General features: G+C 46.6%; 1 protein-coding gene across 1 annotated transcript in view; it reads left to right on the top strand.

Annotated features, from left to right (window-relative positions):
- FRMD6 (FERM domain containing 6) overlaps positions 1 to 26,104 on the top strand; it is a 44,095-nt gene that overhangs the window by 15,094 nt on the left and 2,897 nt on the right. Inside the window, exons 6-12 of the mRNA XM_054972452.1 lie at positions 7,837 to 7,992; positions 13,890 to 13,955; positions 15,213 to 15,281; positions 18,218 to 18,392; positions 21,152 to 21,487; positions 25,025 to 25,159; positions 25,285 to 25,376. Of these exons, the coding sequence (XP_054828427.1) occupies positions 7,837 to 7,992; positions 13,890 to 13,955; positions 15,213 to 15,281; positions 18,218 to 18,392; positions 21,152 to 21,487; positions 25,025 to 25,159; positions 25,285 to 25,376 (1,029 nt within the window). The remainder of the gene's footprint in view (positions 1 to 7,836; positions 7,993 to 13,889; positions 13,956 to 15,212; positions 15,282 to 18,217; positions 18,393 to 21,151; positions 21,488 to 25,024; positions 25,160 to 25,284; positions 25,377 to 26,104) is intronic.

The raw sequence follows: 26,104 nt of genomic DNA on the forward strand, positions 1-26,104 counted from the left end.
ACGGGCCCACAGGTATCCCCCACTGAGCTTCATGGCGAAGTCTAGATTCGAATCCGGGTCCCCTAATCCAACACATTAACTACTGTGCCATGTCGATGTGATTTGGGATTGCTTTACCAATGCCTGCTATGGGATCTCGGCACGTTGCAGTGGCTTGTGGGATATCCTTTGAAGGTGCACGCCCAGCCTGAGTAGCCCTTACTAGACTGAGGGCAAAGCTACAAGTGACGAATGACACTTGAACGGCAAGTGTATTTCTCCCTGTTCACTTGCGCTCCACTCAATCCACTTGCCGTTCAAGTGTCATTCGTCACTTGTGACTTGGCCCTGAGCTAGTCAGAACTTGGAAACTAAGCTGGGTCAACCGTAGATAGTTGTTAGATGGGAGACCACCGAGAAAGATAATGGCAAACCACCTCCACTCATCTCTTGGCTCAAGAGCCAGGTGGGGTAACCATGAGTCAGTTGAGCCTTGGCGGCACTTAATCAATTATAACCACACCAGCGAAACTCTACTGTTAAAGCAAAAAGGCTGTTTCCCCTTGAGATAGAAGGGAAGATATTAAAAGGCCTTGTGGCTTTACCCACTGCAGGCATGGAGTTTAAGTGGTGTAGTATTTTAAAGAGTCAGCTTGAGAGTCCTGGGTTCAAATCTCCACAGAACTAGGAAACACAGTCTGTTAATGTTGGACCAATCACGTTCTCTCCCTCTCTCAACTTAAATCTACCTTGCAGGGCTCTTGTGAGGATAATACAAGGGAGCCACACATGTCGTATGTTGTCACAAGCTCCTTGGGGGAAGGAGAAGGATAAAAGTCTGATGTTGGCTGGCTGGAGATTTTGGCCCGGCCTCTTCCGCCTTTTTCAAGTCCAGTGGCACTTTAAAGATCGATGAGATTTCCCAGGGTATAAGCTTTTGAGAGTCCAAGCTCCCTTCGTTGGATAAAAGTAGGAACGGAGATCTCTGAGCCCTTATATCCCAGTCAGAAGGTGGAAAGCATATCGCAGAGAATATAGATCTCCATTCCTCCTCGTATCTGATGAAGGGAGCTTGGCTCTGGAAAGCTTATACCTTCAAAATCTTGTTTGTAGGGTGCTACTGGACTCAAATCTTGCCTTTACTGCACTCCAGCACAGCTACCCACCTGAAACTATTTTCACATTGATTGTGTGTGTATCGTGCAACTGCGTTTGTGCCTGTCGGCGCTTCAGTCACCGATTACTAATACATCGTAGCAGCTGTGGGCATCCCCAGAATAGAACGGTTATAAACAGAGGGTGATGTCAGCGAGCGCGCATAACTGAAGCCTTCATGCCTCTCACCGTGGAACTTGGAAATGTTGTCCGGGGGGGGGGGGGAGAGAAGTGAGGGGTTAACCCTTCCGCTGCCCAAGGCAAGGAGGTAGAAACAAATTCTTTACAAAGTTGGCCACTGGGCCACATCCACACGCTGTCCCTCGGACACAAGCACATATCCCCTGAACTGCCATAAACAGCACTAACAGTCAGGTTCCAGGTTCCGCCACAGATACTGTTTTCTGTGGCTTCTTAATCCTGCTACAGAAGATGTGAACATAAGAGCAGCCATATCGGATCGGGCCAAGACAGAGTCCGCTGTAGTCCAGCATCTCGTTTTGCGCAATGCCCCTGGAAGGTCTACACGCATGGCACAGAAGCCAGACCTTCCAGTGTTGCCACCCCTCAGAAGTCTGCTGCCTCCGAACCTGGAGGCGCCCTTTATTTATCGTGGCGGGTTGGCATTAATAGACCTCTCCTCCGCCACAAATGTGTCTTATCCCCTTTTAAAGACACTCTTCCTGCATCCCATGGAATTGCAAAAACTGGTCCCTCTTTCGCCTGTCCCACATACGCAGATTTTCTTTCGCCTGTCCCGTATACGTAGATCACAACAGTAGAGTCTTCAATAATAATATTATAATAACAACATTCGATTTATATACCGCCCTTCAGGATGACTTAACACCCACTCAGAGCGGTTTACAAAGTATGTCATTATTATCCGCACAACAAAACACCCTGTGAGGTGGGTGGGGCTGAGAGAGCTAGAAGCTGTGACTGACCCAAGGTCACCCAGCTGGCTTCAAGCAGAGGAGTGGGGAATAAAAACCGGGCTCTCCAGATTAGAGTCCTGCCGCTCTTAACCACTACACCAAACTGGCTCTTCAAAAGCTGAAGAGGAATGGCTTTCATGGAGGAGAGGTTTGTCGGTGGCTGCTAGCCCCACTAACGAAAGGGGAAACCTCCATGTCCAGAGGCAGTCAACTGTTGCATCCCAGGGAGCTGGGTGGCAACACCAGGGGACTCCTCTGTGCCCCGTTCCTTGGCCCTCCCTCCAGGGCAACTGTTTGGCTGCTGTGTGGAAGATGAAGTCGGGCTAGATGTACCACCGGCCTGATCCGACAGGACTCTGCTGATATTCTAAGCAGCGCTGAGAGCTCTTCATCAGTTGATGGTGTTGCTCATGTAACACTAGGCCAAGGGGGAACAGGTTTGGTTTTCTCTTCACAATGGCTGAGTGAGGAATCAACTCCGATCTCTCTCTTTGGAAGTTTACTTAAGGGGGTCCCCCCTTTCCATGTAAGAGTTCTCTTTTCTGTGTTTAAAAAAAGAGAAGGATGACAAGACTGTCAAATCTATTCTTTTGTAAGTCTTCACATTTTTATTAACTGTAGCTCACTCTTTCTTTCTTAGTCTTCATATTTTTCAACTGCAGGTCTTCCTTCCTTCTTTTCCTTCTTTCTTCCTTCCTTTCTTTCTTAGTCTTCACATTTTTCAACTGTAGGCCTGCCTTCTTTCTTTCTTTCTTTCTTTCTTTCTTTCTTTCTTTCTTTCTTTCTTTCTTTCTTTTTCTTTATTTCTTTTTCTTTATTTCTTCCTTCCTTCCTTTCTTTTTCTTGCTTCCTTCCTTTCTTCCTGCCTTTCTCTTTTCTGTAATGCCTGGGCCTCGGTTCTCTCCTTGCCCAGCCTGGACTGAGAGAGATCGGCAGCCCCGGGGCACCCATTTTCCTGGCCTCAGAACCGTTTCAAGGATGCTTTGCTCGTAGCACCATGGGCCATAGCTCGGTGCCCATGTTTTGCCTGCAGAAGGCCTTGGATTCAGCCCCTGGCATTGCCCGTTGAAAAGATCTCAGGCAAGCAGTTGCTGGGCAAAAACATTGGCCCGAGACTGAGGATCTGGGCTGCCTCTGTTCAAGTTGTGTTTTGATTTTGACTAAGAGTTTAAAGCGTTGCCTAATCGCACTTCAGGATTTTGTGGTTTCTCACTGAGTTGTGATGCCCCCCGCCCATGCCTCAAAATCTCTCCTCTTCTTGGTGCCACGCGTGGGATCGTCCTGTGCACCCATCTACGCATGGTTTGCACACTCAGTCCTGTGCGGGAAATCAGTGCTATTGAAGCCGCCCTCTGTGCCTTTGGCCGCTGCAAACCCAGGCCTGCAACTGAACAAATGCCTTTTGCAGCTGTGAGTTGCAGAGTCAGTCTCAATGAGGCTCCTCGCGGGAGCACGTTTCTGAGCCCATCCTTCAGGTCTTACCACAAGGGAAGGGTTGGCTGATTTGGTTGCGGTTGCAGATCGGAATGACTCTTTCACGCTGCTGCTTCGAGTTCAGCCAACTCCCCTGATAACCGTCAGTGCAAACTCGCTAAGTAGGAGGCTTCTGCCCTCAGGTTGAGTCACTATTTCCATTTTAAGTCCCTCTCCCAGGAGGGTTGAACATCTCTCTCTCGTGCGCGTACTCTCTCTTCTAAAGTGCCTTAGACTTCAGGTAGCATGCACAAAAGCCTGGGGTGACATTGAAATCAAATAGCATCACAGAGCTTGGATCCAGAGGAGTTAGCCGTGTTAGTCTGTAGTAGCAAAATCAAAAAGAGTCCAGTAGCACCTTTAAGACTAACCAATTTTATTGTAGCATAAGCTTTCGAGAATCAAGTTCTCTTCGTCAGATGCATGATCCGAACTGGTCAAATACAGAAGAGGAGACAGTTCGGATCATGCATCTGACGAAGAGAACTGTGATTCTCGAAAACTTATGCTACAATAAAATTGGTTAGTCTTAAAGGTGCTACTGGACTCTTTTTGACAGAGCTTGGAATGTGCGGTGGCAGACATCTCTCTCCCCCCCCCCCATCACTATCTCAAAGGAGTAGGAGAGAAAGAGAATCTTTTGCCACCCACGAAGCAACCAAATGCTAAGTCGGACTGCTGGTCCAGCCAGGTCTGGATCGTAGCCGCTAACTGGTCCTCGGGAAGGGTTTTTAAAAAATTTACGTTATTTGCTGTCTGCCTTTTTCCCTGAGACTCACAGCGGATTACACAGCGTGAGTCAGAGTCTCTCTACACAAGACATCTTACATGGGGACGCTCAAGTGTAGGGAGACGCAATGTTAGCCGGGAAGTGTAGTTCCCCGAAAGGGAGATGAAATTGACAGAGCCTTCAGGGAGGCGAAGATGAAATTAACAAACCTTCTGAGGAGTGATCTGTGCCAGTTCTGTCTTTTTAAACTATCCTCCTGTAGAGAGGTGAAATTGACAGAGGCCTTGGGGAGGCGAAGATGAAATTAACAAACCCTCTGAGGAGTGATCTCTGCCAGCTCTGTCTTTTTAAACTATCCTCCTGTAGAGAGGTGAAATTGACAGAGCCTTCAGGGAGGCGAAGATGAAATTAACAAACCTTCTGAGGAGTGATCTGTGCCAGTTCTGTCTTTTTAAACTATCCTCCTGTAGAGAGGTGAAATTGACAGAGGCCTTGGGGAGGCGAAGATGAAATTAACAAACCCTCTGAGGAGTGATCTCTGCCAGCTCTGTCTTTTTAAACTATCCTCCTGTAGAGAGGTGAAATTGACAGAGCCTTCAGGGAGGCGAAGATGAAATTAACAAACCTTCTGAGGAGTGATCTGTGCCAGTTCTGTCTTTTTAAACTATCCTTCTGTAGAGAGGTGAAATTGACAGAGGCCTTGGGGAGGCGAAGATGAAATTAACAAACCTTTTGAGGAGTGATCTCTGCCAGAGCTGTCTTTTTAAACTATCCTCCTGTAGAGAGGTGAAATTGACAGAGGCCTTGGGGAGGCGAAGATGAAATTAACAAACCTTTTGAGGAGTGATCTCTGCCAGAGCTGTCTTTTTAAACTATCCTCCTGTAGAGAGGTGAAATTGACAGAGGCCTTGGGGAGGCGAAGATGAAATTAACAAACCCTCTGAGGAGCGATGTCCGCTGGCTCTGTCTTTTTAAACTATGCTTCCCTGCTAACATTGCATCTCCCTACAATTGAGCATCCTCGTATAAGATGTTTTGTGTAGAGACTCTCAGTACAGTCAATTTCAAAAACATTTCCGTAAACAAAGTAGCATGCATGCAAATTTGCAAAGATTTAAAACTGGCAGAAATCCAGCACAGAGTTGAAGAAATGCTAAAACAAGAGCTGAAGCAATTCTACGACTGATATATTGAACAACATGGAAACTATCTAGTAGGATCATACTTATAGCAATAGACAGTACCCAGCAGTAAAACCTATAGTCCCTATCCCTTTACTGATGCATCTCTTTGGGACAGCTTCCTTAAAGCACAGCCCATCTGAGTTAAAAGCCCTCTTCAACAATTCAGTTTTATATAGTTTGTGGAGATCCAGGAGAGGGGGAGCTTTCCTGACCTCTTCAGGTGTGGGGGGGTACAGCACAGAGAATGCACGTGGACAGGCAGATGTTGATAAAATCTTCCCCATCACCTGAAATCTCTTGGCTAGAGATGCCAAGTATTACATCTGGGCCCTTCTGCATGCCAAACAGAGGTCTGCCACTGAGATGTGCCCTCCCCCTTAAGATATATGCACACTTGAAACCCTCCGTGTGGATAAGATGTCAAAACCATGGTGAAGCTGAATTCGCAACAGTGTCCCGTTTAGCACACCACAAAAGCTGGGAAAGTTGCACGAGTTCCTTCCACTGCTGTTCCCACCACGCAATAAAGATCCAAGTCCGACAGGCAATGCAGTCGGGGGACCACTTTGTTTTCTGCCAACTTGTCTGGAGCAATTTGTTCTTTGTATATTAAGAGAGGCAGAGAATTGCAAATATTTATTTACTCATAAAGCTTATTCATTGCATCCCTAAAAAGAGAAGTGAAGCAACGTCTAATAAAGCCGAGTTGAAAGAACGGATTTGTTTTAAAAAATACAACGGCGTGTAAAACCAACAGTGAGTTGAAAGCCAGAAGCAGTAAAATGCATATATAAAATCCAGCTGAGCCACCCTGAGGTACTCTTTCTTAAAAAATAACCGTGTTCTTGAATAAAAACGCTTTGATTTGCCAGCACAAAGCATTGAAAGAGGCAGCTCCAATTCTCAGCCAGCACTGCAATCTCGGTAAAAGCTCCGTTTTACTTCTTCTGACTTCTGTTACAATGAGTATGTCCAAGGCCTCCGCAGCTGGCCTCCGAAACAGGGGCAAGGCACCCCCCCCCACACACACACACACAGTTATGCAGAGCCCATGCTGGGTAGACCCCGCTCTTTGAACAGGGCCTGGAAGCTAACATTCGGTGTTGTTTTGTGTGGCCTTCTCCTTGTCAAAAGGCGGGTCGCAACATTCTGCACCAGCTGAACATTTCAAACTGCCTTCAAGGGCAGCCCCAAGTAAACCTTATTGCAGTAGTCTAACTGGGAGGCTGCCAGTATGAGGATAACAATCCCACGGTCTTGATTACAGAGTGCAGGGTGAAGCTAGGGGAAATTGCTCCTGACTTTGTTTGGCTCTTAAGGAGCGCTTTGATAAGTGCTGCTCTTTCTGGACAAGAGCCTTTTTAATTTATTTATTATTTATTATTGAATTTATAATCCGCTCTCCCCATAGGCGGGCATAGAGCGGATAACATCCTATCTCGTGTGATCACAATAAAATCACATTAAAAGAAAGTATAAAATCCAGAAAACATAGACTCTAAGTGGCAGCTCGTATTGCGTTAACCCAGCCAATTTATCCCATGAGCTGGGAACTGGTAGACAGTTATATGTTTAAGATGAAAGCTAGACTTAAGGCTGCAAATAATGGTTATGTCCATTATGTCAACAACGGTGCATGTGCTACAGAAGTGCAGCACACGGTGGTGGTGGAAAGTGCCGTTGGGTCATAGCTGACTTATGGTGATCCCCTGCTGGGTTTTTTTCTTTGTAAAAAGGCGTTTTATTCTTAACAATTCACAGTTCGCTTGTCCTTACCGATAGCAATTATTTGTGATTAATTGATAAGCATTTTTTAAAATAATTGCACAAATAACTGCCAGCTTTAGTACAGTTTTGTGCAGCTACAGGTTGGCTTTCCTTTCCTTCCTTCCAAATTTCAGCTGCTTGTGTTGAGAATGGAGTCCAGCTGTGCATGTATTTGGCAACTGTGTAAAGATGTGTCCTTCATTTCTGATCAAGGCAAGAGACCAACAGAGGCGGTTTGCCGTTGCCTGCCGCTGCAGCCCTGGACTTCTTTGGAGGTCTCCCATCCCAATTACTAACCAAGGCTGACCCTGCTTAGCTTCTGAGATCTGATGAAATTGCACTTGCCTGGGCTAGCCAGATCAGGGCACAGCACATGGTATTGGGTGCAAAATTCAGTATCCGGAATTCAGCACGTTTCTGATCGTGGCTGCAAAGATATGCTAAACTAAACAAAGAATTGACTTTGTTTAGTTTGGAAGCAATAAAGCAGTTACCAATGTTGGTCCCTTTTCCCCCTCTCATCAACAAACTGGGTCCATTGAAAGTCTGAGTATAATGGGCACATTGGCTCCTTCTGCTAACACGTTGCGCATCTTCTGTCTCCAAACAGGTGGTTGCAAAGAGAGGGAAGGAATACATCCTGAAGCACATCCCCATCATGCACAAGGACCAGTGCGCTCTGAGCGCCTCCGAAGCCCACCTGAAGTATATCAAGGAGGCCGTGCGGCTGGACGACGTCGCCGTGCATTACTATAGACTCTATAAGGTACGGAGCAGGCAAGGCAGCCGCCCGTTCAAGCGGCATCTGCAGGATATTCTCTGACCTCCTTTGGGGAAGACATGCATTTAAGAAGCAACTCAAGTGTTATCTCTGTCTGCTTTGGAGGCCCGTCAAAAAAAAATGGCCCTTTTCCCCCCAGAAACAAACACAGAACGAGCTGCAAGCTTTAATGCAGTGAAGTAGTTGCTGCCTGGCAGCTAACATTTTGGGAGCCGTTATTCACCCTAATGCTGATTCTATTTAATGCTTTAAATGCTTGCTTTATGGGCAGGTTTCCTGTAAGCGTTCTTCCGAACCAAGGTGGAGGGATGGCTCGTTCAGGGTGTTGGCGCAGTGCGGTTCAGCCATGACGGCATGCAAGGCTAAGATGCCGCACGATCTAAGAGATCCATGCAGGGCTGGCTTCTGTGGGTGGCATAGTCCTAACCGGACCTGCTCGGAAGCAAGCCCCGTTTTACTCAGTAGGGCTTCCTCCCGGGAAAGTTTTTGTAGGATTGCAGCTGTAGTGTGCTATTCTCAGGATGTGAAAGGGCTCAGATTTGTTTGTTTGTTTGTATGTAGTTCCCCTTTCTCGCTGCGATCCAAGTCAGATTACACAGTGCATGTGAAAATACAATATAATCTGCTAGGACATCCACTGAGCAAAGTAAAATAAGGAACAGCTGTTAGGACGTTCTGTGAAGGAGATACACTTGGGTATGAAAGCAGAAAAGTTTGAAAAAGGAATCATAAAGCCAACCACAGAGATGAGATATTTCTGAATCAATGCATAACTAATTTACAGGGAACGTGGAACTAATTTAGCAACATGGAAAACTCCCTCGTAGGCCTATGTCTACGTCAGTAGGCAGTACCCAACAGTGTAGCGTACAGTCCTTGTTTCTACCAATCATAGATCCAGAGGAGTTAGCCGTGTTATAGTCTGTTGCTGCAAAATAGTAAAGAGTCCAGTTGCACCTTTAAGACTAACCCACTTTATTGTAGCATAAGCTTTCGAGAGCCACAGCTCTCTTCATCAGATGCATCTGATGAAGAGAGCTGTGGTTCTCGAAAGCTTATGCTACAATAAAGTGGGTTAGTCTTAAAGGTGCTACTTGTCCCTGCCAGTGCATTTCTCTGAGCCGCTTCTTACAACACGGCCCTATAATCTGGGTAGAAAGCTCTCCTGAATAATTCAGTTCTGCATAATTTGCGGAAATCCAGGAGAGTAGGAGCTTTCTTCTTAGGCAAACCGTCCCGTAAGGTGAGAGCTCTAATCTAAAGGCTAGTTGGTACTGTCCAGGGGACCCAAAAGGAAAGATCGTTCTTGTTCGTAATTTTTATTTGGAAAGGTCTTAAAAGTACTGTAAGGGTCTTTGTATATATTTGCCCCAATGGACAGCATCAGTGCTCGAAATCATCAATGATGACGACCTGGCCTTGATGATCGCTTGCGACATCTCCTTCATTTTCTTGCCATTGCTTCGGTTAGGAAGAGGCAATCGCGTGTTGTGTCTAACAGGACTCCCAGATGTTCTAATCTCAGTTTGGGCTGTATGCAGGACTTTTTTTCTGGGAAAAGAGGTGGTGGAACTCAGTGAGTTGCCCTTGGAGAAAATGGTCACATGGCCAGTGGCCCCGCCCCCTGATCTCTAGACAGAGGGGAGTTTAGATTGCCCTACGCGCCGCTCAGCAGCGCAGAGGGCAATCCAAACTCCCCTCTGTCTGGAGATCAGGGGGCGGGGCCACCAGCCATGTGACCATTTTCAAGAGGTTCCAGAACTCCGTTCCACCGCGTTCCTGCTGAAAAAAAGCCCTGGCTGTATGGAACTTTACTGAAAATTGATCAGGAAACTGGTTTTTTTAATTATTTTCCCAGAAAGAAAAGAAAGTAAGTATAAGATAAAAGGAGCAAGAAAATTTTCAGTACAATTTCAGTAGGCTTGCTTATATCAACATTAAAGTTCTCCAAGCCTTCTAATTAATCTCAATACAATTATAACTGTAAGTTCTGATATTTCATACATTATAGCCATCTTCTTGGATTTTATTCTGTATATTTATTCTTTATCCATTCGTAAAAGGGATTCCAAGGTGTAAAAAAGCCTTCTTCCTCTTGGCCACTCAATATGGAAGTGAGTTTGTCCATTTCTGCAATTTACATTATCTTCTCTGTTAAAGCCGAAACAGACGAGACGAGTTCCCTCAATTCAACCTGGGTTGAATTGCCTCAAGGTTTGACGGGAAATGTAGGCATTTCTCCTTCCCGTCGCTCAGAGGAGGAGGGGGGAGGAGGAGGGCTCCTCTCGCCCGGCCGCCACCGTTCCCAAGCGCGAGGGACTCGAGGAGCCTGGAAAGTGGCGGGGGGGGGGTGCTCTTAGGCTGGGGCGCGGCGGCGGCGGCGGGAAGCCGAGAGGAAGGAGGACGAGAGGAAGAGGCTGGGGCGGGGGGGGCGGCTGCAGCAAGAGCGCCGCCGCCGCGTCCCAGCGTAAGAGCATCCCCCCGCCACTTTCCAGGCTCCTCGAGTCCCTCGCGCTTGGGAACGGCGGCAGCCGGGCAAGAGGAGCCCTCCTCCTCCCCCCTCCTCCTCTGAGCGACGGGAAGGAGAAATGCCTACATTTCCCGTCAAACCTTGAGGCAATTCAACCCAGGTTGAATTGAGGGAACTCGTCTCGTCTGTTTCGGCTCTTAGTTCCTCCTGATTAGGTATTGCTTGTCGTTTCCAGTAGGACGCAAGTAGAATTCTAGCTGCAGTTACTACATGAATAGTGAAGTGCATCTGTTCTTTGTTTATGTCCGTATCAAGGCATGCACCATTATCCAATACTTATGCACCTCCTTACAGGACCACCACATATGAAAAAATGCCCGTGTGTTTCCCACATTTCCAACATTTTTCTGTGCCTTGATGCGACTTGATTTCGGAGCTTGGCTTGTTCGACAAGTACCCCAGACAAGGGTGGACAGAAGTGCCTTGTGCCCTTAAGTTTTACAACTGGGTTGATCAAGATCTTCATGAGGAGGCCGAACAATAGTGCTCTGAACTGTATATGGAGCCCCACTTATGCAGAAACGGGGAAATCTGTAGCAGCGATTCTGTTATGGATCTCCATGCTTCGGGAATCCTGTGTTTGGAGCTCCCGGCAATTTTTTAAAAAGTTGATTCACGGACACACCGGTGACTGATTTAGACCAGGTGTACCACGGCGCCAACATGAATCAGCATGCTTAAACATTAACTCTTTAAAACATCACTGGGAGTGCTGAACACGGGAGTCCCAAAGCATGTCTAGCATTCCCTGGTTCTGCACAGAGTATTTGAGGAGATGCCAGCCGGGGTGTGAGAATCCCTGGCTTGCAAAACCGGCTATTTCCCGATTAAGAGAAGGCGTCAGCCTCCCCCTTGGCTTGCAAAGAATCCTGGGCCATACCGCTCTGATTGTCGGGTGTTTCTGTATTGGGAAGGGGACTGGGATAGATAGTCTGTAAGGCCCCTTCAAATTCTATGATTGCATCTTGCTTTACTGGTTCTCTGAAAAAATATCACTTCCTCAAAAAAGCTGCTTGGGTTGGCTGTGCAGCAGGACGTGCTTTCGGGTGCTGCGTGAAATCAACCTGTTCCTTGTTTCTCTTCTGCTCCTAATTTTGTTTAGAGTTCATGCATTTCTATATAAGAGTTACCCACTTGAGATAATGTAATAACACCGGTTCAAATTTAGGGCTGACAGTTAAATGGGAACCTCCATGTTTAGTGGTAGTATACCTCTCCATGACAGTATCTTGATGGGTGACAAAGAGGAAGCTGTTCCCTTATGCCCTGTAGTGCTACATGCAAGGGAAGCAGTGTGGAGTGCAGAAAAGGTGCTTCCCCCCCCCCTGCAAAGACTGCGAATTGTTCCCTTATGTCCTGACTCTGAATTTGTAGAAGCTTCTCACTGCCCGCTGTTGGAAACAAGATGCTGGGCTCTGTGGGGCCTTAGAATAATCCTGCAGAGTGCTTCTTTCATTCTTGATAACACTTATAATGCGGTTTGACTTCCTACGGGCTTTTTGGGAGAAAGAAAGACCCCTTGGGTATGTCATGGGGCACCCAGTTTGGCCTTTTGAAGATAAGGCTGCACCGTCCCTTTTTTAGCTTAGGAGTTGGCCATGTTAGTCTGTTGGCTGCAAAATAGCAGAGTCCAGTAGCACCTTTAAGACTAACAAACTTTATTGTAGCATAAGCTTTCAAGAACCACAGCTCTCTTCGACATATGCATGCATGCATCTGACGAAGAGAGCTGTGGTTCTCGAAAGCTTATGCTACAATAAAGTTGGTTAGTCTTAACGGTGCTACTGGACTCTCTACTTTTTTAGCTTAGGAAGCCTTTTGTGTTTCTTTTATTTTGCTGAGTGTTGCTTGGAGCACAACCTCCAGCTAGGATTTTGGTTAGTGCCGTGCCCAGTAAAGCAACTCCTGAATCGACAGAGGAAGAGGTAAGTTGCCAGAATGGATTGAACCACTTCTGGCTGCAGCCTTTGTTCTCAGGATCCCCGGCACTGAAAATTACCTGCAAGTAGAAGATGAGCTCAGAGGGGGAGAGGAGAGTCTGGCCCCCCCTCAAGTGTCTCAGAAAATAAGCAGATGTCCTATGAATCCATAGCAGGGGAGGCCAAACTTGCTTAATGTAAGAGCCACATAGAATAAACATCAGATGTTTGAGAGCCACAAGACATGATGCATTGAAGTGACTTCAGAGAAAAAGGTGGATTTGGGGAGTGTCCTGAAAGTGGCATCATCAGAAGGGGTGGAGCTTGGGAAGAGCCGTCACCTGACCTTTGACTTGGAAGAGAAACATAAAAGTGATGTCATATCCTTGCTAGGCTTCGCCTCCGAAGTCCCCAGGTATTTTCTGAGTCAGACCTGGCAACCCCAACATTTTTACTGAAAATATGAAAGGCATAGAAAGAACAAAGGAAGGAAGGAAAGGGAGGGAAAGACATGAAAAGAAAGGAGGGAAGGGGGAGAGAGAAATTAAAATGAAATGTATGGCCATGGTGATACTCAGAGACCACCAGGAGCCACACAATATGTCTAGAAGAGCCACATGTGGCTCCCGAGCCACAGTTTGGCCACCCCTGATCTATAGCTTTGCCAGTTTCTGGATTGACCCTTGAAATTGGTTGGAGAGTGTTAAAAAGGAGAGAATTGAAAGGGGTTTGGCTGGGGCTTCCGCTCAAGAAATGTGTGTCCCGTTTTTGAAACAATTCTTCCGCCTGCCTCTCAAAAGCAGAATGTGGAGGATGAACACACCACGAGCAGAAACTCCTGTTTCAAATCGCCTTCAGTCTCTTTTCCTTACCCCATGTTATTCCTTCTCCCGAGTAGCGCTACAGTTGTGACTGGCAATCACATGAACTCAGTTCTATGTGCTCGAATCCGACATAGGCTGATTCCGCACACGTTGGATAATGCACTTTCAATGCACTTTAGCAATCATTTGAGGTGGATTTTTTGTTCCGCACACAAAAAAATCCGTTCCAAATGATCTATAAAGAGGATTGGAAGTGCATTATCCAAGGTGTGCTCAAATCCGACATAGAGTGATTCCGCACACGTTGGATAATGCACTTCCAATCCTCTTTATAGATCATTTGGAACGGATTTTTTTGTGTGCGGAACAAAAAATCCACCTCAAACCATTGATAATGTGCATTGAAAGTGCATTATCCAACGTGTGCGGAATCAGCCATAGTCTCACGCCACAGCCAGCAAACTGGCTTTCAGATCTCTCTCCCTGTGCTTTCCGTGTTTGAATGCTCTCTTCTGTAGCAATCCAGGGCTGACAGCTGTTAAAATTGCTAGGGGCAATGGCTACATTTCTAAAGAAAGCGAGTTCATTATATTATCTGGTTTTTTGCAGGACAAAAAAGAAATCGAGGCCTCTCTGACCCTTGGCCTCACCACGCGGGGGATACAGATATTTCAGGTATGTGCCTTAAAAATTTCCATAACCACATAGATGGAAGGAAATGTTTGAATGGGATTTTTTTCAGGAAAAGAGTCGTTATCTTCATTTCCATCAGCCCACCCCTCCAAAAAAACCCCATGTTGTTTTCCCCTATAAGGAAAAACGTAATTTTGTATTGCATGGGAAATTTTATTCCTTGCTTTCGTGGCCCTGATTCAGTCACATGCAGTGGGTGGTTTTGTATTTTTTTTAAAAAAAAAAACGGTACGAGATCTCAGTTCTGCATCTCCCGTGTCGCACGGTGCCCGATCCGCAGGCTGCTCGTTTTCATTCGTACAACATTCTACATGGGATCTGGCAAAGAATATGGATTTCTGAGACTCTTTTAACTGCAGTCTTATGGTGAGTTACTCTGTTGAAGCCAAGGGACTTAGACTGGAGTAACTTTCCACAAGATTGCACTGTTTGTCTCTTACGTGTCAGCAAGTTTCTAGTCCTCAAGCATTCCTTTCCCTTCGGCAGGAGAATTCATTGACTGGCAAGTCGGGCTGTCAATGGTGAAGTGGGATGGCAAGGAGCAACTGGAATTCCCATCCCCTTCCACTGCCGACCACTTCCCCCCATTAATTTGTGTCTTTTTTAAATGGGAAGCCTCCCCCCAAATATATAGAGACCCCTAACTCTTATCTAGACGGCCTCGTTTTGTATTGGCTGATGTTAGTTTTTTAAAAGCGATGGGGAGCAGGTTGGCACTGATGTCAAGTTCCAAAATCAAGAAAAGGATGCCTGATTACTTCCTCTTCTCCGTTTGGCCTTGCTGATGATACACTGCCTCGGAACATGGAGGTTCCATTGAGCTCTTATGGCCAACAGCCATGGATAGACCTCTCTGTACTTGGAGGTCTTCTGTTTTCCCAGGAGAAGTTTTTCAGGAGGGTTTGGGGATACTGTGGAAGGGATTGGAAGTTCTGCTCTGATGATAGAAATCCCTTCCATCAGTAGAGATTTTGCTTGGGATCCTCCTCTGTGACGTAACAGGCACCAGCCAATCAGAGCTGTGCACAACTGATTTCCCGCTATATATAGGCTACGCTAGTATCCCTGGGAGGAGGGGTGGTCTATCAGTCTGCAGCCCACAGTCCTAATTCCGGTTCTGTGATGGCAGAGCATTCCGTTTGGTGGAAATTACGGAGTTTTCAGACGGAAGAAACCACCGTTACCCCTTCCCCTCGTTCCACAGTCAAGCAGCGTCTCTTTCTTTCTCCCCCTTTCCAGAATTTGAACAGTGAAAGGCAGCTGCTTTTTGACTTCCCTTGGACGAACGTCGGGAAGCTTGTCTTTGTGGTGAGTATGGAGCCAGCCCGAGTCGGCCTCTCTTCCCGAGTAGCTGCGTGTCCAGCCTCTAAATAACACAATGTGGAACTTCGCAACCTGCCTCTTAGCCAGGGCAAAGTCTGCTTAATGTGAATAGAGCCACAGGTTCCTGCCGAGCCAGTACAGGGTCATGGCTAGGGTGTCAGACCTGGGTTCAAATGTCACGGAAGGCTCGCTGGTTGACTTCAGGCCAGTCGCGCATCCTCATCCTGACCTTCCTCAAAGAGTTTTTGGGAAAGGAGAACTGTTTCGAGCTCTTCAAAGGAAGAGGGAGATAAAAACGTACTACATGAGTTTGCGAACACGGCAGGGAGGCCGCTGGAGGGGAAAGGAGGGGAAGAAAACAGTCCTGGGTGAGGAGAAGGTTTAAGCACCTTGCTTACTCCCAACCGCTGCTTCTCCACTGGAAATTGACCCCCCACACACACACAGATGTACACACTTGATTTGCAATCGAGGAACAGCCCACTGGACTCTGAAGACTCGTGTTGGAGTCAAAAGGGCTTGCCTCCTATGGAAGGAAACATTCCCTTTCCTCCGCAGGCAACGTCATTCCTTACCATAGCATGTTTTTATCCTGCCTGTACACAGTTCCCTCTTCCCTACTTTATCTTTACCAAACCTTAGGGCCAAGCTACACATGACGAATGACACTTGAACAGCAAGTGGATTGAGTGGAGGGCAAGTGAACAGGGAGGAATACACTTGCCGTTCAAGTGTCATTCGTCATGTGTAGCTTGGCCCTTAGAGTAGGCAGCTGACCTCCCAAGATCACCTCCATGGGGAAGGTTTTGAACCCAGGTCTTCCTGCTCCAAGTACAACACAGTCCACATTACACCACTGTTCGCTTTACATCATATTTCTGCCTCATAATAACAACAACAACAACATTTGATTCATATACTGCCCTTCAGGACAACACCCACTCAGAGCGGTTTACAAAGTATGTTATTATTATCCCCGCAACAAAACACCCTGTGAGGTGGGTGGGTCTGAGAGAGCTCTGAAAGAGCTGTGACTGACCCAAGGTCACCCAGCTAGCTTCAAGTGGAGGAGTGGGGAATCAAACCCGGCTCTTCAGATTAGAGTCCTGCCGCTCTTAACCACTACACCAAACTGGCTCTTGTAGTATCGGGCTGGTGGAAAGTGTTGGTGCTTCACGAATTGTCTCCAACTTTTCATGTGAGAAATATCTTGTGCTGATTGTGCTCCACCCTTATGCTAAGATCTTTCTGCTGTTAGAGGCACCAAGGTCTAGACCACCCTTGCAGTAGAATGATGCGGTAGAATACTGAAGGGGTAGCATTGACTGTGCTCCTTTGGACCGGAAGGAGGGCATCCTAGGATGGAGGTGACGATTCTTCTTTCCAGAGGTTCATCTTTCCATTAACCCTTGAAGTAAGCTAGGCTGAGAGAGAGTGACTGGCCCCAAGGTCATAGCTTCATAGGAAACTGGAGATTTGAACTCGGATCACGCCAGCTCTAGTCCGATGCTGTGATCACTATACCACCCTGGCTGCTGTTTCCATGGGTTGCAGAGGAAAGATGCTGACAGACAGCAGCCATCTGTTCTGGTCAGCATCTGGTTTTATCCTAAGGAAGGGTCTCTTACTCAGCATGCCGCCAATAAGCTGCACGACGGAACGTGAATTTGAACTCGGATATCTTGTATCTGAACTCAGTTTTGTTTTGCTTTATTTGCTGCTCACATTTTCCCCCTCCTTCCTAGTCAGAAAAGGGCCTCCAGGCAGCTTACGATAAAGTACAAGAAAATGCAGCCAATAAAAATAAAGCAGAGTAATAAACCAAGAACTAAGAGCACACTGCCGCAGTGCCAAGTGAGAGTCCCAGTCGAAGAGAGGGACCATAAAAGCCTTCCCCGCAAGGCACGTGCCGCTTTCTGAGTGGCAGAAGGGAAGGAGCCAGACATGATTCTCTCGGGCAAGGTCTTCTAGAGTGCAAGACACCCCGACAGGTCCCATCCTACAGATCCAAAGGCACACGCAGAAGTTGGTGAGAGACGCGCCTTTGCGAACTCCCGTCTGTATAGTTGTAGCTCCCATAGGCGTGATGCCATAGATCTTGTTCCGAATGCTTAACTCTGTTGCGCAGTTGAGACGAGGACAGAGAGTTGAGATCAGAGGGTTACCGATGAGAAACACAGAATTTATTTATTTATTTATTCGACTTTTAGTCCATTCACCCCACAAGCAGGCTGTGAGCAGATTACAACCATATAAAATTTAAAGCATGGCAGCATACAAATAAAATCACAATAAATATCATTAAGACGGCAGCGCAAAGATAATGCAACAGCCCTCCAACATTGGCAGAGCCCGTGGGGCAGGGTGACCAGTTGTGATAGCAGCAGAAACCATGGGGACCTCTGTCCCCCTATGGCAGGAGGGCACGCCCACCTCAACTACCATATGCCAGGAATGGGTGAAGAAGAGTCGGGTAGAAAAGGGCAAAGCGGGAAGGGATTGTGACTCAGCGGAGGAGACTTTGCCGGGCATGGAGACGGCCCCAGGTTCACTCCCCAGCATTTCCAGTTTTTTAAAAAAGGGACCAGACAGTAAGTGATGTGGAAGAGCTCTGCTTGAGACCCTGGATGGCAGCTGCCAGTCTGAGTAGACAATACCGGCCTTGACAGGCCAAGAGATTGATAGTAAGCAGAAGGACCTGCAAGCAAATCACATAGGCCCAAGCCGTCTCCTGTTGTTTCCCCGAGCACTAGTATTCAGAGATGGACTGCCTCTGAACATGGAGGCACTATTTAGTCATCGTGGCTAACAGCCGTTGACGGATCAATCCCATCTGATCCCCTTTTAAAGCCACTGAAACCAATGCTGCATCTCGTGGCAGTGAGTTCTGCAGATTAATTGCATCTTGTTTGCCCTCGCAGGGGAAGAGGTTCGAGATCCTCCCCGACGGCTTGCCGTCAGCCCGCAAGCTCACCTATTACACGGGCTGCCCCACACGCTCCAGGCACCTCCTGCAGCTCCTGAGCAACAGCCACCGCCTCTACATGAACCTACAGCCCATCCTGCGGCAGATCCGGAAGCTGGAGGAGAACGAAGGTAGCTGCCGTCCACCCCTTCTCCCGGCTCCTCTTTTCCGGGGGCCTGCCTCCAGCATCTTCCAACTGCTCTGGAAATAAGTCCTCGCAAATAAGCTACCAGTTCGCTGCTAGTAGTAGTAGTAGTAGTAGTAGTAGTAGTAGCAGCAGCAGCAGCAGCAGCAAAGAGTCCTGTAGCACCTTTAAGACTAACCAACTTTTATTGTAGAATAAGCTTTCAAGAACCACAGCTCTCTTCATCACATGCATCTGATGAAGAGAGCTGTGGTTCTCGAAAGCTTATGCTACAATAAAGTTGGTTAGTCTGAATGGAGGTACTGGACTCTGCTATTTTGCAACTATAGACTAACATGGCTAACTCCTTTGAATCTACTAGTAGCAGGGGTCATTTCATAGAAAAAGAGCTGGAGGAATTCATTAGCCTAACTCATTAGCATATGTCACTCCCCTTGACATCACCTATATTGGCTGTTTTGGACCCAATCCTGGCCATTCATGGGCCCAAACTGGCAAAAAATTGGGCCCAAACTGGCAAAAAGGGGCTGAAAATGGCCAAAAGGGGCCCAAAATGGTCAGGATCAGGCTGCTGCTGAGCCGGAGAGTGATCCACCACCCGTCAGAGGCCCGATCTGGTCTGTTTCGGCCCCAATCCAGGCTGAAACGGGCCCAAAACGGCTGAGAGTCAGGTGGGCGGGGCCACCTGACATGTGACCTCTTTGGGGGACTGCCGGAACTGCGTTCCCCCTCAAAATGAGCCCTGACTAGTAGTACTTTCTCTCACTGACACCCAAGGCAGATAACACAGGGCGAGCGAATACAATATAATCAACAGCGAGGGCATGCACTGAGTAAAATGCAATATGATCAGCAGTTAGGAGACTCAATGAACAGATGCAATCCATGCATGCGACAAAGAGAGAAAGGAAGAGAAAATCATTTAAAGTGGCCCAAGGGGAGGAGGCGGGGGAAATAGATATAAAACACAATGTCTTTGTCACTCTTTTCAAATGCTCAGGAGATAAATATTTTGAGTAAATAAATAATCCTAAAGGGATAAACTGGATGCATGTCAAGGGGAAGTGTGGCATCAAGCTTTATCTGTGTGTTCATCAGAATTTCCAAATAGAGCCCGTGTGTATATGAGTAAATAGTTGCAGGACTTTCTCTATATCTTTATACCTAATTACTATATATGGCCCGTGCAGGTCAAAAACTCCACTAGCTAGCATACAGATTTCAGGGCACCCCCTCATTTTCAGGAGAATCATAATTGTTATAAAAAATTGTTATAAAAAAACCCACCAAAGGTTAAGAATAGAGATGGGCACGAACCAGGGAAAAAAATGAATCGTGCAGTTCGTGGTTCATCGTGTTTCACGAACCACGAATTTTCATGAACTAGCCCTGTTTCGTGAACCATTTTTTGGTTCATGAAAACATCTCTTCTGGGTCAGCAAAACGTCACTTCCGGGTCAGCAAAAGGTTTGCAGAAAGCCCATCCCCCCCATCGCCTAGGAAACTGATTGATCGGCGCCAGGTTGTCTGCAGTGACGAACCGAAAAATGAACCCAAAGAACGGGCCTAAAGTTTGTGGCGGTTCATCAGAAATGGGCACTGACGAACCATCCGTTTGCGAACCACGAACCGGCCCTGTTCATGCCGAACTTTTGTTCGTCTTTCGGTTCATGCCCATCTCTACTTAAGAACAATGTGCAGACATCACACGCACACACAAAAAAGACTTTGGGCAACATGTAAGTGGAAATATGACGGTGGGATCCACTTGAAGCAGGCAGAGAGGAAAAGCAGAAGGTGACCCTGCATTCCTTTCCCTGCCTGTCTTTTTGTCCTACCTTCCCTTCAGCATACCAGGAAGGGATAGAAAGGGGAACTGAGTTAATAATAATAATATTAAGAATAACAGCAGTGTGTTTATATACCACCCTTCTGGATGGATTAGTGCCCCACTTGGAGGGTTGAACAAAGTCGGTGTTTTTATTATCCCCACAGTACGGCTGGGGAGCTGGGGCTGAGGGGAGTGGCTTACCCAAGGCCACCTGCTGAGCTCATGGCAGTACTGGGAGTCAAACCAGCAGAGTGCTGATTTGCAGCCCAACCACTTAACCACTTTGCTATAGCAGCTCTCTGAAAGAGAGTGGGTGGCCAGGAGGAGGGCAGGGAGAAGTAGGAAGTGGAAGGCAATAAGGGAGAAAGAGGAGGGAAGGGGCGACCAAGAGAAGAAACGGGGGGAAGAATGACAAGCAGGCAGGGGAGTTAACCACTGCAGGCCTCACCCTGTGCACAACCATTCAAGTTAGAAAGTATTATTATCCCCACAACAAACACCCTGTGAGGTGGGTGGGGTTGAGAGAGCTCTGAGAGAGCTGTGACTGACCCAAGGTCACCCAGCTGGCTATAGATGAAGGAGTGGGGAATCACACCCGCTCTCCCTCACTCTTAACCACTACACCAAACTGGCTCTCAATAATAGCATTGTATAATGCCTGCAGACCCGTCTCTGATTAACGTCATCCGGTGGCTGGGTAGAAATTTCCTTTACCCAACCACAACAGTGCATCTTCCTGGAAATGTGTGTAAATTCTGCTGATCTTTCCCTCCCGTCCTCTCTATGTAACCCCCCCCCCCAGTGTGGTTGCGCCATCAATACATTTTCGGAGGCACCACGAGCAACGGTTGGACAGTCAGAGACTCTTACTTGGCACATTTTCTTCTCTTCTAACTCTCGGCTTTCCCTTCTAGAGAAGAAGCAGTATCGGGAGTCCTATATCAGCGATGCCCTTGACCTTGACATGGACCAACTGGAGAAGCGGTCCCGAGCCAGCGGGAGCAGCTCCGGCAGCGTGAAACACAAACGCCTCTCCCGCCACTCCACCATGAGCCACAGCAGCTCCCACACCTCCGGGATCGAGGCTGACCCCAAGCCCAGAGATCGTGCAGCCGAGGACGACTTCTTGCCAGCCTCCGTCCACCGCAAACTCAGGGCCTGCAGTTCGATGACCAGCCACGGCAGCTCCCACACCTCTGGCGTGGAAAGCGGGGAGAAGGAGCGGCTGGAAGAGGACTCTCAGGACGATGGTAAGAGCCTGCAGCTGCCATTGGTGGACTCTTGTTCAGCAGTGGAAAATATTGCCTGAATTATGTTCCAGGCCCCGATATCTCTGATTTACAAAGTATCTTGGCCTGCAGGGGTGGGAAAGGGCCCTGGTTGAGATCATGGGCCACCATTGCTGGTCAGAGTAGTCAGTACTGAGGTATATGGACCATAGAGCCAGTTTGCTGTAGTCATTAAGAGCAGCAGGAATCTAATCTGGAGAGCCAGGTTTGATTCCCCACTCCTCCACTTGAAGCCAGCTGGGTTAGTCACAGCTCTCTCAGAGCTTTCTCGGCCCCATCTACCTCACAGAGGTCGGGGACAGAAAGAGAAGGTGATTGTAAGCCACTCTGACACTCTTTCGGGTAGTGAAGGGCGGAGTATAAACCCAAATCTTCATGTTCTTTTTAGTTTGGACTCCGTGTATGATAGCTCCTCCTGTCTGTATACCTCAGTCTTTGATTTTGCCGTATAAACAGGACTTGTCATGTGTGGTCATCTATGGTCAGCAACTCCAGACCCATGAGGCCAAGGGTTTTCCACAAGGTTTTTTCCCCATCTGTTCTGGCCCCATACTGCTTTGATTTATACCCCGATTTCTGCATGCGTTTATTTGCCTTTGGTTTTCGCTTTGGGTTTTCCTTGTTTTTTTTCTGGTTCTTTTATTTATTTGTTTGTTCGTTAGTTTATTTTGTAGTCCACCTTTCTCGCTGAAACTCAAGGCGAGACCACTCTTACCTCGATCTTTTCCTGGAAGCCAAGTTTGAGTCATTTTTTCCCCCCATGCGTAATGTTTCATTTGGTTTTCTTTGTCCCGCCTATTCCTACCCACTTCCAAATCACATTTTGATAGTTAGATGTTTGTCATCATCGAACCATTCCTCACCCTCTGCCTTTTCCTCTCCTGCTGGTTGATGTAGCAATATGAAAATGGCAATTTTTAAAAAATTGCAAAAGATCTAATGACATGGTGTGGAGGCTACATCTGGTGCCAGAAAAGGCAGCATAGGGCTTTTTTATTATTAAGAGTTTTATATCATTAAAAAAAGCCTAAAAACACTACAATTGCACACATACTAATAAAAACAACGAATCAACAAACAATGACAAAACATACACAATACAGAAAAAAAAACAATGAAGGAAAAGCAAACTATCTAAATGAAAAGGCTTCCCATTTTCTCCCAAACCGGATATTCTCCGTTCATTTTCAATCTTTTTTAAAAAAAAATTCAACCCTTATATCAGTATAGCAATAAAAGCATGTGCCAAAAGTTTATGAGAGGTTTGTGACATCATCAATGATTCCACTGATACTTAATTTGTATATTTTATATTATTTAAATATCTTGACCTGGATAGGCAAGGTGAGCCTGATCTCATCAGATCTCTGAAGCTAAGCAGGGTCAGCTTGGGTTAGGAATTGGATGGGAGACTTCCCACAAAGACCACCATTGCAGAAGCACCCAGTGGCAAACCATCTCTGTTAGTCTCTTGCCATGAAAACTCAGCCAAGGGGTTGCAATTTCATTTTTTCATACATTTAAATATATTTTAGATTGTATTTTTATTTTTTAGTGTTATTTGTTTATTATTTTTAAATATGTTGTTATTTATTTATGGAACCGTTTATATGCTGTGGTTGTTGGGGGTTTTCCGGGCTGTATTGCCGTGGTCTTGGCATTGTAGTTCCTGACGTTTCGCCAGCAGCTGTGGCTGGCATCTTCAGAGGTGTAGCACCAAAAGACAGAGATCTCTCAGTGTCACAGTGTGGAAAAGATGTAGGTCATTTGTATCTACTCAGGAGGGGTGGGGTTGAGCTGAGTCATCCTGTAAGAGTTTCCCAGGGTGTGGAATGCTAATGGCGGGAGGCTTCACTGTATCCTGAGGAGGTTCTTTTGCATATGGATTGGTGCTTGATGTGCTAATCTTCTCTGCAGGGCTATTGTCGGGTGTGGAGTGTTTTGTTGGCCTGGTGTTTTTCAGAACTGGAGCCCATGCTCTGTTCATTCTTAAGGTTTCTTCTTTCCTGTTGAAGTTTTGCTTATGCTTGTGAATTTCAATGGCTTCCCTGTGCAGTCTGACAAAGTAGTTGGAAGTGTTGTCCAGTATTTTGGTGTCCTGGAATAAGATACTGTGCCCTGTTTGAGTTAGGCTATGTTCAGCCACTGCTGATTTTTCAGGCTGTCCAAGTCTGCAGTGTCTTTCATGTTCTTTTATTCTTGTCTGGATGCTACGCTTTGTGGTCCCGATGTAAACTTGTCCACAGCTGCAGGGTATACGGTATACTCCTGCAGAGGTGAGGGGGTCTCTACTGTCTTTTGCTGATCGTAGCATCTGTTGTATTTTTCGGGTGGGTCTGAATACTGCTTGAAGGTTATGCTTTTTCATAAGCTTTCCCATCTGATCAGTAATTCCTTTGATATATGGCAAAAACTGCATTTGCTGCATTTCCGCATATTTCATCCACATGATATATGTGGGTGTATATGTATATACACATACACACATATATATGCTCCCTATTTTTTCAGCCCGCTTGGCTCCCAAAATGGTACTAATTGTCCAGGACCTTCCTTCCCGTTGTTCAGTGTTTTTTATGACTTGTATTCTTTGGTTTCTTGGATCCTCTTGCAAAGAAAGGCGGGGTCAAAGCATTCTAAGAAAATAAAATGAAAGTAGTTGATTACTAAAATCCATCGCTTTCTTTTAATTGGACAGCTGCCGAGATCCACAATCCCACTGACATTTTATAGTAAAAAGTCCAGTAGCACCTTTCAGACTAACCAATTTTATTGTAGCATAAGCTTTCGAGAACCACAGCTCTCTTCATCATCTGACAAAGAGAGCTGTGGTTCTCAAAAGCTTATGCGATGATAAAGTTGGTTAGTCTTAAAGATGCTACTGACTCTTAACTATTTTGGCACTACAGATTAAGACGGCTAACTCCTCTGGATCTATGACTGAGATATTAAGTTTTCTACAACATAAGCAGACATTCACCTGATCCTGTTTAACGCTTGAGAATGAAGGATGCAAAACAACACGGTGGGGATAAGTCGTTGAGTGTCTGGAACAATTGTGCAACTTTCGAGATCCTCATGGCTAGGAGGTGGCAGAGAGAAGTTGCCGCTTTTCAGGCCCCTATTTTTAGCTACTCAATCCCTTCTCAAGGAGGAGGATGAGTTGGGCTCTAAGCCATGAGCAAAACCAGCTTGCTGTCTCATCCCAAGGAAAAATGTAATTTGGATGGTAGATCCTGTCTGTTTAACTCCTGGTCACTATTTATAGTGGTTTTCGATGCCCCAGAATGCAGACGGTGTGTATGTGGAGGGGGGTGGAATCCCAAGAACTTTTGCAAAATGCTGAAATCTTTTCCAAATTTTAGTGGTTCACAGCTGAAACAGACCCTCCCCCCCCGACCTTTATTTTCCACGACTTCCTGTAAATGAGATTTTGCTTTGTTGCACCCCAGACACTCTTTTCCACGCCAGTCGCACCACTTCCCCTCTCTCTTTCAGAAATAGAAATGCTGGTTGATGACCCCCGAGACCTCGAGCCAACGAGCCAAACGTCTCTGGACGACATTAGCCCCGACGTCTGCATTTATATCACGGAGGACATGCTGATGGCGAGGAAGTTTAACGGGCACTCAGGTAACACCCTGGGGAGGCATAAGAGTGTACGGTACGGGTCGTCAGTGCTGCCTGTAAGATCTGAAGCATTTACCTATAATAATGGACCTCATCTCTCTGTTTATCTTCCATGTTATCCAATTCAGGATTGGTTGTCAAAGAAGTCAGTTCTTCTACTTCCAGCTCCTCAGAGACCGTTGTCAAGCTCCGTGGCCAGAGCATTGATTCGTTGCCACAGGTGTGTGAATTGGGGCATGGAAATGAAGTCCCATTATGTGAATCTAAATGGTCTTGGACTGTGATCCTTCCTAGGGGCGTGCGATTCAGGTTTCCAATTCGGGAAAAATACCTGAATCGGACCCAATTTGCAAAGATTTGGGATTTCCGAATTGGCCCCAGCATGCTGGCTCTGTTTCGGAAACCCCGAGTCAAAGATTCCCAAAGCGATTTGTATTGCTTAGGGAAGCTTCAGGTCAAGAAGTTTAAACTTCAATTAAATGGAGAGCCAAGCTGCAAGACCAGGACGCCTGCATTTCCCATCAAAACTTGAGGGAAGCTGACAAGTGTCCAACCTGTGTGAGGCATCACTTGTGGCTTGGCTCTCAGTTAACATGAGGCCTTTACTAAATTCTCCACCTACAAGCCATTCTCCCATTATTTCCTGTGTAGGCTCAAAGTCTTGGAAATGACGCTGCTACTCATGTAATTAAAGCAAGGCTGCTCTTATGGCCTTGAGCGAACAGCAATTGTGCATGAAAATTGATATGTGAATGTTTTTGATTCAATACTCTTGGTAACTGCCAGGAAGAAGAAACTGCCAGAAACGAGATACTCTCGCTAGCAAACCCGTTGCAGTTACTATATATTTGTGATATATGCATTACTTATTTAATTTTTTGTATGGATTGATGTTAAGCATCGTATACTGTATTTAATGGAAGTTTTTGTATTACACTGTGGCCTTTG

Source organism: Eublepharis macularius, chromosome 2, assembly GCF_028583425.1.
Source record: "Eublepharis macularius isolate TG4126 chromosome 2, MPM_Emac_v1.0, whole genome shotgun sequence".
NCBI classification, from domain to species: domain Eukaryota; kingdom Metazoa; phylum Chordata; class Lepidosauria; order Squamata; family Eublepharidae; genus Eublepharis; species Eublepharis macularius.